Raw genomic sequence first — 14,298 nt, 5'->3', positions numbered from 1 at the left:
TCTATCTATCTATCTATCTATCTATCTATCTATCTATCTATCTATCTATCTATCTATCTATCTATCTATCTATCTATATACATATCTTTTTACTTAACTTAACTTGGTCCAAGGAAACACTTAGAACAACCTTCAGTCTACCTGAGATAAAGCTAAACTTAAATGTGTCTGTTGGCACAAACCAGGAGCGCCTCTAGCAGACCTATCAGATGTCTGTATAACATCTACAATAAGAAGCATCCCTGAATTACAAACTCAAGTTCTCATTCTCAGTGAGTGTAACTGTACAGCTTTTCGGGCCTCAACAGTTTTCACCGCTACCGTCAAGCCCCTTGCCTTGATGAATTGTCCCACCACACCAAGCCAAAACGCTGAATTAACTTTAAAAACCTTAAAAACATCAACCCAGACACCATGACTTCAGACCTCAAGCAAATCCCCTCTGCAAACTCCTCATCAGCAAATGAATCAGTTGACTTCTACAATAACGCCATCAGCAGTATCCTGGACCAGAACAGTCACCTTCGCATGCTCAGTCCCCTTGTTCACTTCAGAGCTACAGACGATAAGAGCAGCTGGGCGTGTTCTTGAGCGGCGTGCTGCAAAATCTGCACCACTGACTGTTCACAGAGAGGCCTATCAGAAACACTGAAAGGCCTACTCAAAATCACTTACAAAAGCACGGTCACAATTCTACTCCAACATCATTAATAAAACAGGCAACAAGACGGTACCGTTACTCACTCATGATGGACTAATATGGACACTGTGTCTGTTTGTCTGTCTAGAGCTGGACGGCAGCTCTGACTACTACGTGCTGTTGAAACATATTATGTCAAAGGACACATGAAAAATAGTATGATGAAGATCATGTATTCTGTGGGTAACGGGGGCGGGACTAGACAAGCTTTTGCTTCTCCCGCTTTCCCTTTCAGTCATGTGAATTGTAAACCAAGATAATGTGTGATGATGCTTTATCTAACTGAGACGCCCGAAATAGATAAATAAATAAAAATCCTGGAAACTTAAAGCAGCTTTTCTCCACCATAAGTCATCTCCTCAAGCCACAGACCCTTTCACACACAGAGACCACAGAAGAGCAGTGCAACAGCTTCATCACCTTCTTCAGGACAAACATTGACACCATCCGCTCTCTTCTCTCCGGCTCTCCTGCTCTGTCTGTCCCTCCTGCAGACCCACAGCCTGGGACCCTCCACACACTCTGCTGCTTTGCTGACATCTCTGACAAACCTTCTATCTGTTCCGTGGACCCCTTTCCCACAACCTTGGTAAAATAAAACATCTGCACTCTAAGTCCTCTGATCACCAAAGTCACTAACCTCTCACTCCAGGCCAGTTATGATCCTTATGCTCTCAAATCTGCCGTCATCAGGCCCCTGCTCAAGAAACCCACCCTTGACCCAGAAGTCCTCACTAACTACAGGCCAATTTCCAACCTCCCATTCTTGTCCAAAGTGCTGGAAAAAGTAGTTGCCAACCAGCTTCAAGACCACCTTAATTCACACTCCCTATTTGAAAAATTCCAGTCCGGTTCCCAGTCAACCCATAACACCGAAACAGCTCTGGTCAGGGTCACAAATGACCTGCTGATGGCGGCTGTTAGTGGCTCTCCATCACTCCTCATCCTCCTGGATCTGTCTGCAGCTTTAGACTCGGTTGACCAAAACATCCTCCTTTAACGCCTCCACCACACCATCGGGCTCTCTGACTCCGCCCTGAGCTGGTTCCAGTCCTACTTGTCTTGAAGAACAGAGTATATTTCCCTGGGAGGGGCCAAATCAGAGACACATACTGTCACCTGTGGGGTCCCTTTAGGGCCTACAAAAACTGCAATACATCCAGAACAGTGCCGCTAGGATCCTGATGAGGGTGCGAAAATACGACCATATCACACCCATCATTCACTCATTACACTGGCTTCCTGTCTCCTGCAGGATTGGATACAAAATCTCCCTTCTCCACCCATCAGTGCATCCATGGAAATGCCCCTCCCTACCTCAGAGAACTACTCACATCACAAACCTCCACACGTAACCTCCGCTTTGGGAACAAAGTCCTCCTCCAGCCCTCCAGGACCAATCTCTGCACCATGGGGGACCGGGCCTTCTGCTCAGCAGCTCCTCTCCTGAGGAATTCCCTCCCAGACCACCTGAGGGCTCTGCAAACCACCCTCTCCTTAAAGAAGCGCCTGAAACCTTTCTTTTAAAAAAGCTTTCTCTTAACTTTGTATCTTACTGCTCTTGTTTTTAACCATGTCATACTATGTAGCACTTTGTGATTGTCTTTAATAATGAAAAGTGCTTTACAAATAAAATGTATTATTATTATTATTATTAATTTTATTATTATCAAAGACAATACCTTTATTATTTCCATCTTAACTTGTTTGTGTGTTATCATAATATGATTAAATGTCTCATATGTATTACATATCTCATTAATTCATCCACTCTGTTAAGAAATTCAACACAGACAATTTTACTGGTAGTTAGTTAAATTGGAGTAATTCCTCTGATTATTCAATTGTAATAATTCAATCATTATTAAGTTTTTCTTTGTCATTGGAGTAGCCACTGGTCAGCACGATCAAACTTAGACTTAAATCAAACATTAAGCAAAAGGCCAGTTAAGACCGTTACCGAAATACGGCAGAGAAGGCCTAACCGGAAACTCCCACGATGCATTGCGTGATATATTTTATCAATAAAGTATTATTTTTCTAACCAATAATGCATCATAAACACCAAGTATGATGTATCACTGACATATCAGCTATCAGAATCATATAATTATTAAAAAAAATGTGAGTGTGTTAGTTTGTAATCATACAACTAATTAAACAAAATTAAAATAAAAGTACTAAAATCTACTTATTAGCAACGATTTACTTTCTGAAAAATGTTATAGACTTTACTCAATTCATTTGGATAAATATAACTTAAAAGTTTGACAGACATAAGTAACATTTACTCAATTTCTTCACATTGCGCTTGATATTGTTGAGTGACTTGTACTTGATATTCAGCAGTAAAATTTACTTTAAAACATTGAGTGCAAATTGTTAGAAGGATTTTATTGGGTAAATCCTACAAGTAAATTTTTTTTCAGGTTGAAATCGATACTGCTGTTGTGGTCCAGACTAAAAAAAAAATAACATGGGAAAGTGAGCAGAAGCTAATTTAAAAAAAAAAAAGTTTCTGAGTAACCTTTTTTTTTTTTTTTTTTTTAAATTTGGTGATCTTCTTTAAGGCAGTACAAAAGCTGCACCATAATGAATGTCTGAATTTGTCTTTTCTCGTTGTTACTGTAGGTCATGGATACAGGAGCTCATGGGCACAGAAAGATCTACTACACACAAGAATAAAATGTAAAAATCACGTCTCTTTTTTCCACATTATTTCAACAGGAGCATCTCAATAAAGTGTAGAAGGCGCAGAGTGCAGCAAGTTTGATAAAATCCAAGAAAATAGCCAATAGACAATTCATGCTGTAAAATGCTTGCTTGCCTTTTTTGGCACTTATAACTACTGGTATATAAAGCATCAACAAACACAGGCATTGTCCTCATATTGAGGTTGAACCAGTTCATACTGACAGCAGTTTTGTCCACTGTGTAATTATCGATTGAAGGAATTTATTAATTTGACCAAAAGTTGTGTGTTTGGAAATATTTGCTCTTGTTGGATGTGTTTAATGTTTTATGTGTTGAAGCATTTTACAAATAAAATGAATCATTTTGGCCCGGAGACTTTCAGTGTTTTTTTCTTTTTTATTCTTTATTTGCAATTTGAACAATTATAGTACAAACAGAACAGTGTGGCATCATACTTCACAAATATATATATGTGTGTAAAGACAAGACAAGTCAGTTCTCCTTTCAGAAAACAATCCACATTAAATTATAATGACATTACATAAGAATACTTAATAAGATACAAAGGCATAGAGAAAAGAAGACATTAAATAAAGTAAAAATAGAAGACTTTCAGTGTTATTATGTGTGTTAACTGATTTTAAACGTCACTTCTGAGTTCACCAATGTGTTCAATCAAATGAGAAATACCGGTGCACTACCTGCAGTCTCCTCAGCCGCCTGACGGTGGCAGCAACGCGCCCCGTGGAGTCTATTCTACTGTTATCATCAAATCACACGAGGAAGAAGCTTCTCGCGTTTTGATTGGACGGCTTTAAGTTTGTCTCAGAGATGGCCGAAACAACAGGAGCGGGACCTCAAGGGGGACCATATTTTAACAAAGAGAAAATAAAATGCAGCCCCGAGGAGGACGCCAGGCTGGAGAGGCAGCATTTCTGGAGAATAATCGATGCTTTTAGATTTTACAGGTATAATAACAATGCTTAAAATAAAGTACGAGCCAGGTAACGGCAGTTTGTGTCAATAAACGATGTCGTTAGCAGATGACAATAGCAAAGGGCAGATAAAAAGGTTTGGAGGGAAAACTGCTAACGGAGATAGTTCACATGTATTCATCCATTGGTTAGTGTTTCCCACGGTTTCGTCAACATGTATTTAACCAGCTTCCGGTCGCATTTATTAGCTAATTTTCTGACTTGAGCTCCATTCATGTCATGGTACCCCCTCCACTAAATGATCCATCCCCTCTGCCCTACCACTTCTCATTGGTTAAAAAACACTGGAGGGAGGAATGGTGTGATGTTTCCCTTAAATACATCAAAGAGAGTAAATAATATAGGACCCATTTGGACCATACTGTTAGACTCCCACTGCATCAATAAACACCCCATAACACCTAATTGCTCCTCAGATGAGTGACTGGCGTTATCCCTCAGGGGACACATGACATTAAACAATTTGTGAACCCGTGTTCTGACTTGGGTCTTTTCTTTGTGTCAGGGTCCATGTCCAGGAGCAGGTCAAGCGTGCCCAGCGGCAGTTCCTGAGCCTTCCGCAGCGGCATCAGAATTTGCTGCCAGATGTTTTGTCCAACTTGGCCCAGATCAGCCAGTGTGCGGACCACAACCAGGAGATTCTGCAGGCCATCATTCACAATAGCCTCCACATGTTTGAAAACATTGAGTACGGCGAGAGGGTAAGGCTAGACTTGCACCAGGTCTACGCACATATCCGAGACTGTATTCAGATACATTTTGTGTTATTTTAGTTATTTACTCAAGGAATTTCGGTAGAGTTTTTGTGTCTTCATGAACTTCCAGGAGGATCCGCGGAAGGTCCGCCCATCCACTACATTTGACATGGACAAGCTTAAGTCCACGATAAAGCAGTTTGTCAGAGACTGGAGCGAGACGGGCCGGGCTGAGAGGGACACCTGCTACCTGCCCATCATCAAAGAAATCCAAAGACTATTCCCAAGTGACCAATAGTAGGAAGCACACATGCTCACTCACACAGACTACCACACCAACACTTGCATGCATGCTGAGACATAAAGATATGCATACTGATTGATACAAGCAATCACTTTTTTCCATGTGGTATGGTATTAGAACATCTTGTAATAATTCTGATGATGTGACTTACTCTGTGTTTTCCGTGTGATATGTGCATTTTGTACATTTTTTTATGTCAGTGATGTGTCTAAGGTGAGCGTGCTGATTCCGGGGGCTGGCCTTGGCCGTCTAGCCTGGGAGATAGCACGGCTGGGTTATATTTGCCAGGGCAACGAATGGAGCTTCTTCATGCTCTTCTCTTCGAACTTTGTTCTCAATAGGTACAGCATACAATGACACACTTCTGTGACTACAACACTGAGGGACTATCACCTTCCTATGGATACATTCATGCAGGATATTTATTTAGCTGTCAATTAATCACACTTAATTTTACCTCAGAACACATAATTCATATTCAGTTATTTGGCAGTAACAATTCTGACCTCATACTGATGAAGACCACTTCCATCAAATCCACCTATCCTCATAAATTTGGACTGCTCCATTCAGGTGTGAAAAGGTGAACTCTCTGACCCTGTACCCCTGGATCCACCAGTTTAGCAACAACAAGAAATCCTCCGACCAAACACGACCAATCGTATTCCCTGATGTCAACCCTCAGAGCTTACCACTAGATGCAGACTTCTCCATGGTAGCTGGGGACTTTGTGGAAGTCTACAGGGACTCAGGTGAGTAAAAGTAGTGTGCCTTTCACTTTTGTAGTGTCCTTGACTTAGTATGCAGTCATCTCTTACTTTCTCTTACATTTGTAGGAGAAATGTGCCAGTGAGGGCTTTGGTTGTACATCAGCCCTTTCAGGAATTTGCAATTGAAAAAAGTAACTTTTCCCCTTTTTAGATATCCTTTCAGGTCGAACTTCACCCCATAAGGTATATTGCCTTCAGCAAGCTCCACAAAATAATTGTACTCCTTCCAGTAACCTTATAGTTTTTTTTTAATGCTGACACATCACCAAAAAACAAAAACAAAATGTAATAATATCTTTCAGAAAAGCTCTTGCAAATGTCGAGATTTCTGGCTGCAGCTATCACAGAAACTCTCTGAGATTATGTTTGGGCTTTATTAAGGATATGCATTTTACATAACCTCTTTGATTGCTTACATTAAGTGTAATTAATAAATTGCAACACAGATGCAAGTAGGCATGGTTTACAGGTCATTTACAGTATTCAAATACAGATCACATTCTCTGTAAAAAAGTGTCTATCATGCATATTTTCTAAGAACGGCATATTGAAATGACCCAACATAAAATGTATTATTCTGATGTGAATGTACTGTAAATGATTATTAATTCATCATTGGTGAATTGTCCACCTTAGCAACATTAATGACGTCAATGATCATGCGATAATATATTGTCTGTTTCGGTCAGATTCCTGGGACTGTGTGGCCACCTGCTTCTTTATTGACACGGCTCATAATGTCATCGAGTATGTGGAGCGAATCTGGAAGATTCTTAAGCCTGGTGGTGTGTGGATCAACCTGGGTGAGTTCACTTTTGAAAAAAAGCAAACCAAAACATATATTAAGAACTTGCACAGACAAACTAAATGCTTTAAATGGGTAGCATTTGATGCTTTCACAGTATTTATATAGCACCTCGACTTGCTTTATAGTAAAAGACATGGAGGTCTCACTTTTCACAATATGGGATCTTTAATCACACAATTTTGCCTCATGCATAGGATGTACATCAGTGTTATGTGTTGTTTGTTTTTAAGTGTTGTGGGGTGCATTTTTTTCTTCAATAAAAAGTACAGTTGTATGACATTGTTTTTTAAATGTTTGGGCCTAAAACCAGGGGTCTAAGGTGAACTTATCTCAAATTTAAAATGTAATGTTCCTTCAGGTCCACTGCTGTATCACTTTGAGAACATGGCCAATGAGCTTTCAGTTGAACTTAGCTACGAAGACATTAGGACAGCAATTGTTAACTTTGGCTTCCATATGGAGGTAAGCAAAGGACTTTGATATATATATATATATATTCATGGCTTAACTTCATGTCTGTCTTCAGAAATCTTCTTGTAGTGAAACACTGTTGCTGTTTTTCTCGCAGGTGGAGAAACAGTCCGTTCAGACCACCTACACAGAGAACGACCGCTCTATGTTGAGATACATTTACGACTGTGTCTTCTTTGTGGCACGAAAACCTACAGACTTGTACTTTTCCGAACAAGAAGAAGAAGAAGAAGAAGAAGACCAACAGCAGAGTTCTCCACGGGCAGCTAAGTCACCACGGCGAGAAGGTATTGACAGCCTGACGTGACAGGAAATCCTGTGACAAAAACAGTGAACTCAGAGGCATGCAACCATTGAATTCGAGATTAGACTGACAACATGAGAAAGAGAATGGACACAGAAGGAAAAAAAAACAGTGGACATACTTTTTCCTTTTTTATCGTATTTTTAATAATGCATCTTATGGGGAAATGTCCCCGACTCTGCAGGCCCTGTGTTATGTGTAACACCTGAAAAAAACATCTAAATTCTCTACATCTCTTGATCCATGAAGGGTATATTTCTTTTAACTGCGGTCCTGCGTGCTAGACTGCCTGTGGTCTTATTGATTATCTCCATTGACTTTCATTGTCTGAGTGAGTGTGAGTGCGTGCGTGCGTGCGTGCGTGCGTGCGTGTGTGTGCGTGCGTGCGTGTGTGTGTGTTTGAGTGTGAGTGTGTGATTGGACAGTGTGAAGTGAACGTTAGCTTTTGAAATCTATTTATTTTTTTCAAACATGGTGCCAATATCTGTCTACTTATTTGCATTGATCATCAGTCAACACTTAAAATGTAATCAAAACATGTTTCAGCTTTTCAGGAATAAGTTGTTTTAAAGTTGAAGATGACTTTCATTGACTTTTCTGGTTTCTAATCACATTTTGTAATAAAGCCAAACATTAAAAACAAAACATTTATCTCCAGAGTTTTACTATTTTGGGTTTGATATGACTTTAACATCGACATAACACTAAAAGGGTTCTCAAGGTGAAATTAAATGTGAAAAATAGTGAATGTATTTTGTGTGTGCTACATTAGGCTTGCTCAACAACTAGGAGGTTGCACATCATTTACTGGAAAATGGATAACTACTTCATTAATCCCCTCAGGGAAATTGCCAGTAGCCAACACATTCAAAACGTAAAGCTGACGATACATGAAAGCGATAAATACGGTGGAATCCATCTTATTGCAATTATCTTTTTTGCTGCTGCTGGGCCAGCAAGTCGTATTTTTCGTTTTTGACACTGTGGCAAATTGATTGTGGATAAGTTATTTAATATAAGCGTTTGAGGGTTTGCTGGTATATTTTGTGCTGTTACAGAAGACGATGCAGCTGCAACCTGCTGCCAAAATTCGATGACAGGTTTGCATTATACACTTACTTTAAAACACAAACAAATATCCCTCAATGTAATTTTGGGTCATTCAAATGGGTTTTTGTTCCGTATATTTCCAAAGTCACGTTATAAGTATTCTGGATGTATAAGAAGGTGTCTGGGGGGGCTGTGTTTAATTTAAAATGCTACTAAGGTAGTCAACAAAAACACATAGACCCCCCCTTTGCTGGGGTCAAATTGACGAGGAGGACAAGGATAAACAGTGTTAGTAAAAATTGAGGGTAAAAGGAGGGCCTGTTTACAATAATATGGTCTTGATTTCAATCCAACCTATAATTATAGCTCAATTCTCAACAAGATAATTATAATTGAGGGCAGGTCCTCATTTACAATGCCATGGAGACAGTAATTAAATGAAAGCATTAATACCATACCGACACATAAAGAGGATGCTCTGGGCGGGGACAGACAGCGGTGCTCTCCTCTGATTGGTTATCTGGACTGCCTCGCAGTGGTTGTACTTCCGGTACTGATTGTTGCGCTTCTGGAACTGCGACACATCCGCGCGCAACAGCGAAAAAGCAGCTATTTACACCATCAAAGCCCCGCGTGTTTTTAGTTCCTGACTGAGCTGACGTTCATGGCGAAGAGACGGGCCGAGGACACGCTGCTGCACGGCTCTCCCTCCAAGAGATGTTACCGCTCACTGAGCAGCAGTGTTGACATGCTGCTCGAAAGCATGGCTCCCACCGGGGGTGTGAGCCCGCCGTCCCTGCTGGCTTTGATGGGCAGCCGCTGCAGGAAGAGGCCGCACTACTTCGAAGACCCAGAGAAACAGCAGCAAGAAGCGGCTCTTTATCCTAAGTCCAAACACTGCGACACTAGGAAGCACGCAGTTGATGTTTTGACGGTAACGACTTCTGGAAGTGTCCAGGACCGTCACAGCTCCAAGAAACGACCCCGAGATGAGGGCGCGGGTTCAGAACCGGTGCCGGTTATTCCCACAGCTAATGATAAAGTGAGTTCATTGACAACATGGACGTTTTTATGGTGTGCACAATGATAATGGGGCTGAGAGAAAGTGAGTAGTCAATGTAATGCTACTAAATGACCACAAGGCGTCACCCGTCACCAACTATAGCGCACTGTTTTCTTTCTTTTTTAACTTTATTAATCATCAAATAGTATGAACAATAGAAAAGAATAACTAAAAAACAAAGCGACAGACATTACAACACATGACAAAGGCACACGTCGAAATGATATAAGGACAAACTTCAAAACACTTCAATAAATAATATATAGTAGATGTATAATATAAAAAATACTGTATAGTAATGACAAAATAATAAGTGAAAAAAATTAATAAATAGGTCTAATGAAAGCAATAAACGATAAAAAAGGAAATCAAAATAAATAAATATATAGGGCAAGTTATAATGGCAGACAAGTTCACTGAATGCAATTTGAATAAAATTCAATAGCTGATGAGCACTTTTTTTTTATTTAACACATGTATAAATATACCTTCAATTAAATTAGTAAATAATGGGAATGAAGGGGTTGCCTTGGACATTTTATCTTTATGTATATGGAATTTATCTAGTAATATGAAGAGATTATGTTAAATGTATTATTGTGAGGAGCCAAAATTAATCATTTTCTCTTAAAAGTGGTACCTAAAATGTTCCACATCTTTCCAAAAGGTGATAGAAATGGGACACTTATAAAATAAATGGATGATACTTTCTCTTTCTCTTTTACAGAAGGAACAGCCGTCATCAATGTCAGAAAATGTGGATATGCATTAGTACGATAGATGTTATGTACTAGCTTAAGATGTAATTCTCTAATTTTGTTAGAAATTAAAAATGTACATGGCACAAGCCAAGCTCTACTCCAGTTTGTATCATTAAAAAGGGCGTTATAATTATTTCTTTTTGCTATAAAAGCGTCTTTTAATATATTTATTGGTACATTTGTAACTGATAAATTGGATTCCATCTAAGTAAAGTGTCTTTTAAGGTTAATAACCTTGTGTAGATTACTACAGCCTTTCATTAGCTCTTTCAAACCATTGGGGGTAGCTCAGTGTTTTCCCACTACTCAGTGGGTAAATATGGCTCTGATTCTTTCTCCTGAACCCTTTTACCTTTTTCATCTCTCTCAGGCTGATGAAGACACCAACACTGAAGACTGCACTTACAACTCCTTCCAGTACTGGAGGGTCCCCTTACCTGAACTTAACCTTTCTCTGCTAGAAGATGCTGATGTCCATTCCCAAGGAAAAGACGTGTCAAAAGTCAAAGACTCCTCTTCCGATGCCATGGAAACCTGAAGATGACAGTTGCAAGCGAGTCTGCTCTACTCTGTCATTACATCAGCAGTCAAAGGTGATGATGACAATGTGATGCTTTCAGCAAATGCAGAAATCAAAAGCACATTAAGGTTAATGCATCAAGGTGAGATACAACAACCTGATGTTGCAGACTGCCCCGTCAGAGAGATCCCCTGTAAGTGAGACCCATGCAGGTGTAAGATCTCAGCGACTTAGGTGAAGCAGCAATGAGATGTGCACAGCGACAATATTGCTCCTACAGCGGTGGTCAAAACTGTGGTGACATCTTAGTAAACCTCTTTGGAGGGTTGCCCATTTAAGTACATTGTCGATACTTTTCACAACTTAGATTAGAAAACTATGTCAGATAGCCTAGTGTACAATGGTGACCAATGCTTTTGTTTTGTGCAAAATGCCTATGTTGCAAACCTGATATTTTACAAATGTATGTTAACTAAATTAGGTTGAAAAGCCGGATCTGTACATAAAGGTTCATATTACTAATCACTCTATAATATCTTTCAGAGCATGTTTTGTGTATCTCATTTCAAAGTTGTTGTTTATAGTCGGCTGTATAGGGCTGAGATATACATGTTGGAAATTACATTTTTAAAAACATATTAAAGACTTTAGTGTTCGCTGTATTCACACTTTTATTATGTTACCGATACACCTCCTATGCCAGTCTGAGCTAATTTTCTAAGCAACTTGTTTTTTATTTTATTCAACTTTGTCATTTGATCAACAGAAAAAAAACAGAAGATGTTCAAATACACTCACCGGCCACTTTATTAGGCATACCTGGTGCTTAATAAAGTGTCAGTGTGGTCTTCTGCTGCTGTTCCCTCTCTGCTGGAAATTAGGTGGTGGTGTGTGTTCACAGATGCTCTCCTGCATTCCTCTGTTGTAACCAGTGGATATTTGAGTTACTGTTGCCTTTCTATCAGCTCCAACCAGTCTGGCCATTCTCCTCTGACCTCTGGCATCAACATTTGCGGCCACAGAACTGCCGCTCACTGGATATTTTCTCTTTTTGGGACCATTCTCTGTAAACCCTACAGATGGTCGTGCGTGAAAATCCCAGTAGATCAGCAGTTTCTGAAATACTCAGACCAGCCCGTCTGGAACCAACAACCATGCCACGTTCAAAGTCACTTCAATCACCTTTCTTCCCTGTTCTGATGCTCAGTTTGAACTGCAGCAGATCGTCTTGACCATGTCTACATGCCTACATGCATTGAGTTGCTGCCATGTGATTGGCTGATTTAGAAATTTGTGTTAACGAGCAGTTGGACAGATGTACCTAATAAAGTGGCCGGTGAGTGAACATCCTTTAATTAAATACAATCTGTCAGAGGCAACAAAATCCAGAGAGAAAGATATGGTAGCAAACAATAAATGCATGACAATATGTAGTAAAAACCCTGAAACAGTATTGCATATGCTTGCTGCAGTGCATACTAGAAAAGAAATACTTGTGCTGCCATGTGTTCAATTGATTGGGTTCTGTAAAGGAAAATGATTCCTCCACTGTCCTGGTGGAGTTTGTACACATGTATGTGAGCCAGCCAACCATTTTACTCCATACACAGTAGAGTTAACATACAATTATTTAGTTGTTTGAAATAGTAATTCTGAGTAGTCTATATTAGGTCAAGAGTACATCTAAAGTTGAATGTCAAGTACTCTACAGGTTTTGTTGAGTTACATAAACTCAAGTGTAAGTATACTATACTGAGCTCTACAGATGTACCGATCCAGTCCGATACTGATACCCGGGCTGAGCGTATCGGCAGATACCGATCCGATACTACTGCTGAATGAACGAACCGTATACCTTGCCATGTGAGTGAAGGCATCAGGCTTGATATATACCTTTAGCCTTGTTAAAAAAAGGTAGCATATTAACACAGATATAAATGTACATTCGCTACAAAAATAAATAACACTTTCCCCTAAAGTGCACTGCAAACAGATATTTTAAAATTGAATATAAAATATAAACTTAATTCTGCAAAATTAACAAGAAACATCTAAACATTTAGTGTAAACAGACAAAAAAATCTAATTTAATATATAGTATAGCATCTCACAAGTGACTAGATCGCTGTAACTATTGCTGTGTACGATATTAATAAAAATTAATCTGATATCCGATCTGGTTGGTGCATCTTTACTAAGCATGCATTAGTAAATACAAGATGCAATACCTATTCCAATGTACATTGATTTTTTTAAGTGCAATCGGTCTGCATGCTTTATTAAAGTAAGGGCAACTAATTGGATTTTACAGTGTGGCTTCAAAAAATATCAAGATACCTTCATTTTTGCCCACTTTGTGTTGCAAATGTCATTTTAAATGGATAAATGTTGTATTATGTGGGGTCATCCTTCTTGCCTACTATCACAAATGAACGTTATCATGTTTCTGTGATCAGGATGGGGAGGGGGGGTGAATAGTACCTCCAGCAGGTGTTGTGAGCTCAGGAGGTGAAGGAGTCCTGGATGTGTTTGAAGGAGGAGGTCATGAACTCCTCAAAGCGTCAAGGCTCTCTGCTCTTTGGACCTGCGGCTGATCAAAGGTCCGGTGTTGTCAGGGGCATAAGAAATAAAGTGGTGGGATTTGACTCATACAGAGAATTCATGAACCAATATATCTCTTTGTGTTTGTGACTGGAGTGTACAGCCATGGTAAGTTATGTATTTTCTACTTTTATCCCTTTATCTACTGAAGCGACCACCTTGTTACCAGCGGCTGAATACAAATAGTTCAGCTATTTATGACGGTAATAAAACTATTTATTAAACGCTATTAGCTGTCGTTAGCATAGAGCTAATGTTAGCAAAGTTTCGATGTAATTTCAGTGTTAGTTAAAGTAAACATGTACGTTAACACATTTAAGTTAACGTCAGTGAAAAAAAATATTGTTTTGTCTCCAGCATACATTTGAGATAAATAATGTTAATTACATTTATACAGCGTTAAGTAACTATAACGTTACTTAACGTTAGCTATTATTACTCAACGATAGCTAGTTGACATAACGTTACTATCAATAACTTGGTAAAAGTTAAGCTGGTACTTGGATGTATTTACATTTCGTGAAATGTTTAACTCCAAAGCATTTTAAGCAAGTGATTGTAT

The 14,298-nt window shown here is 39.4% G+C and overlaps 2 protein-coding genes across 2 annotated transcripts; both read left to right on the top strand.

Annotated features, from left to right (window-relative positions):
• Positions 1 to 4,225: 4,225 nt before the first annotated feature.
• carnmt1 (carnosine N-methyltransferase 1) lies at positions 4,226 to 7,987 on the top strand (the record flags this gene model as incomplete). Its single annotated transcript, XM_083913160.1, has 8 exons — positions 4,226 to 4,362; positions 4,895 to 5,090; positions 5,215 to 5,381; positions 5,589 to 5,729; positions 5,962 to 6,140; positions 6,848 to 6,961; positions 7,325 to 7,428; positions 7,535 to 7,987. 8 exons carry the CDS (start codon positions 4,226 to 4,228, stop codon positions 7,742 to 7,744), a joined length of 1,248 nt encoding a protein of 415 aa, XP_083769286.1. The 3' UTR covers positions 7,745 to 7,987.
• A 1,411-nt stretch (positions 7,988 to 9,398) lies between these two features.
• On the top strand, positions 9,399 to 11,780 carry LOC310946304 (uncharacterized protein). Its single transcript, XM_083912742.1, has 2 exons — positions 9,399 to 9,833; positions 10,986 to 11,780. The coding sequence occupies exons 1-2, from the start codon at positions 9,456 to 9,458 to the stop codon at positions 11,151 to 11,153; spliced, it is 546 nt and encodes a 181-aa protein (XP_083768868.1). The 5' UTR covers positions 9,399 to 9,455; the 3' UTR covers positions 11,154 to 11,780.
• The last annotated feature ends 2,518 nt before the right edge of the window (positions 11,781 to 14,298 follow it).

This window comes from Echiichthys vipera (genome assembly GCF_963691815.1).
Source record: "Echiichthys vipera genome assembly, chromosome: 4".
NCBI classification, from domain to species: Eukaryota; Metazoa; Chordata; class Actinopteri; order Perciformes; family Trachinidae; genus Echiichthys; species Echiichthys vipera.
Note: the sequence above shows the minus strand (reverse complement) of the source record. Positions and strands in the feature narration are given on the sequence as shown.

What these genes read in the sequence shown, in the direction of transcription:
- LOC310946304 (XM_083912742.1), top strand. Translation starts at nt 9,456, where the DNA reads ATGGCGAAGAGACGGGCCGAGGACACGCTGCTGCACGGCTCTCCCTCC. An exon ending in TTCCCACAGCTAATGATAAA is followed by an intron (nt 9,834 to 10,985) that starts GTGAGTTCATTG and finishes CATCTCTCTCAG; the next exon opens with GCTGATGAAGACACCAACAC.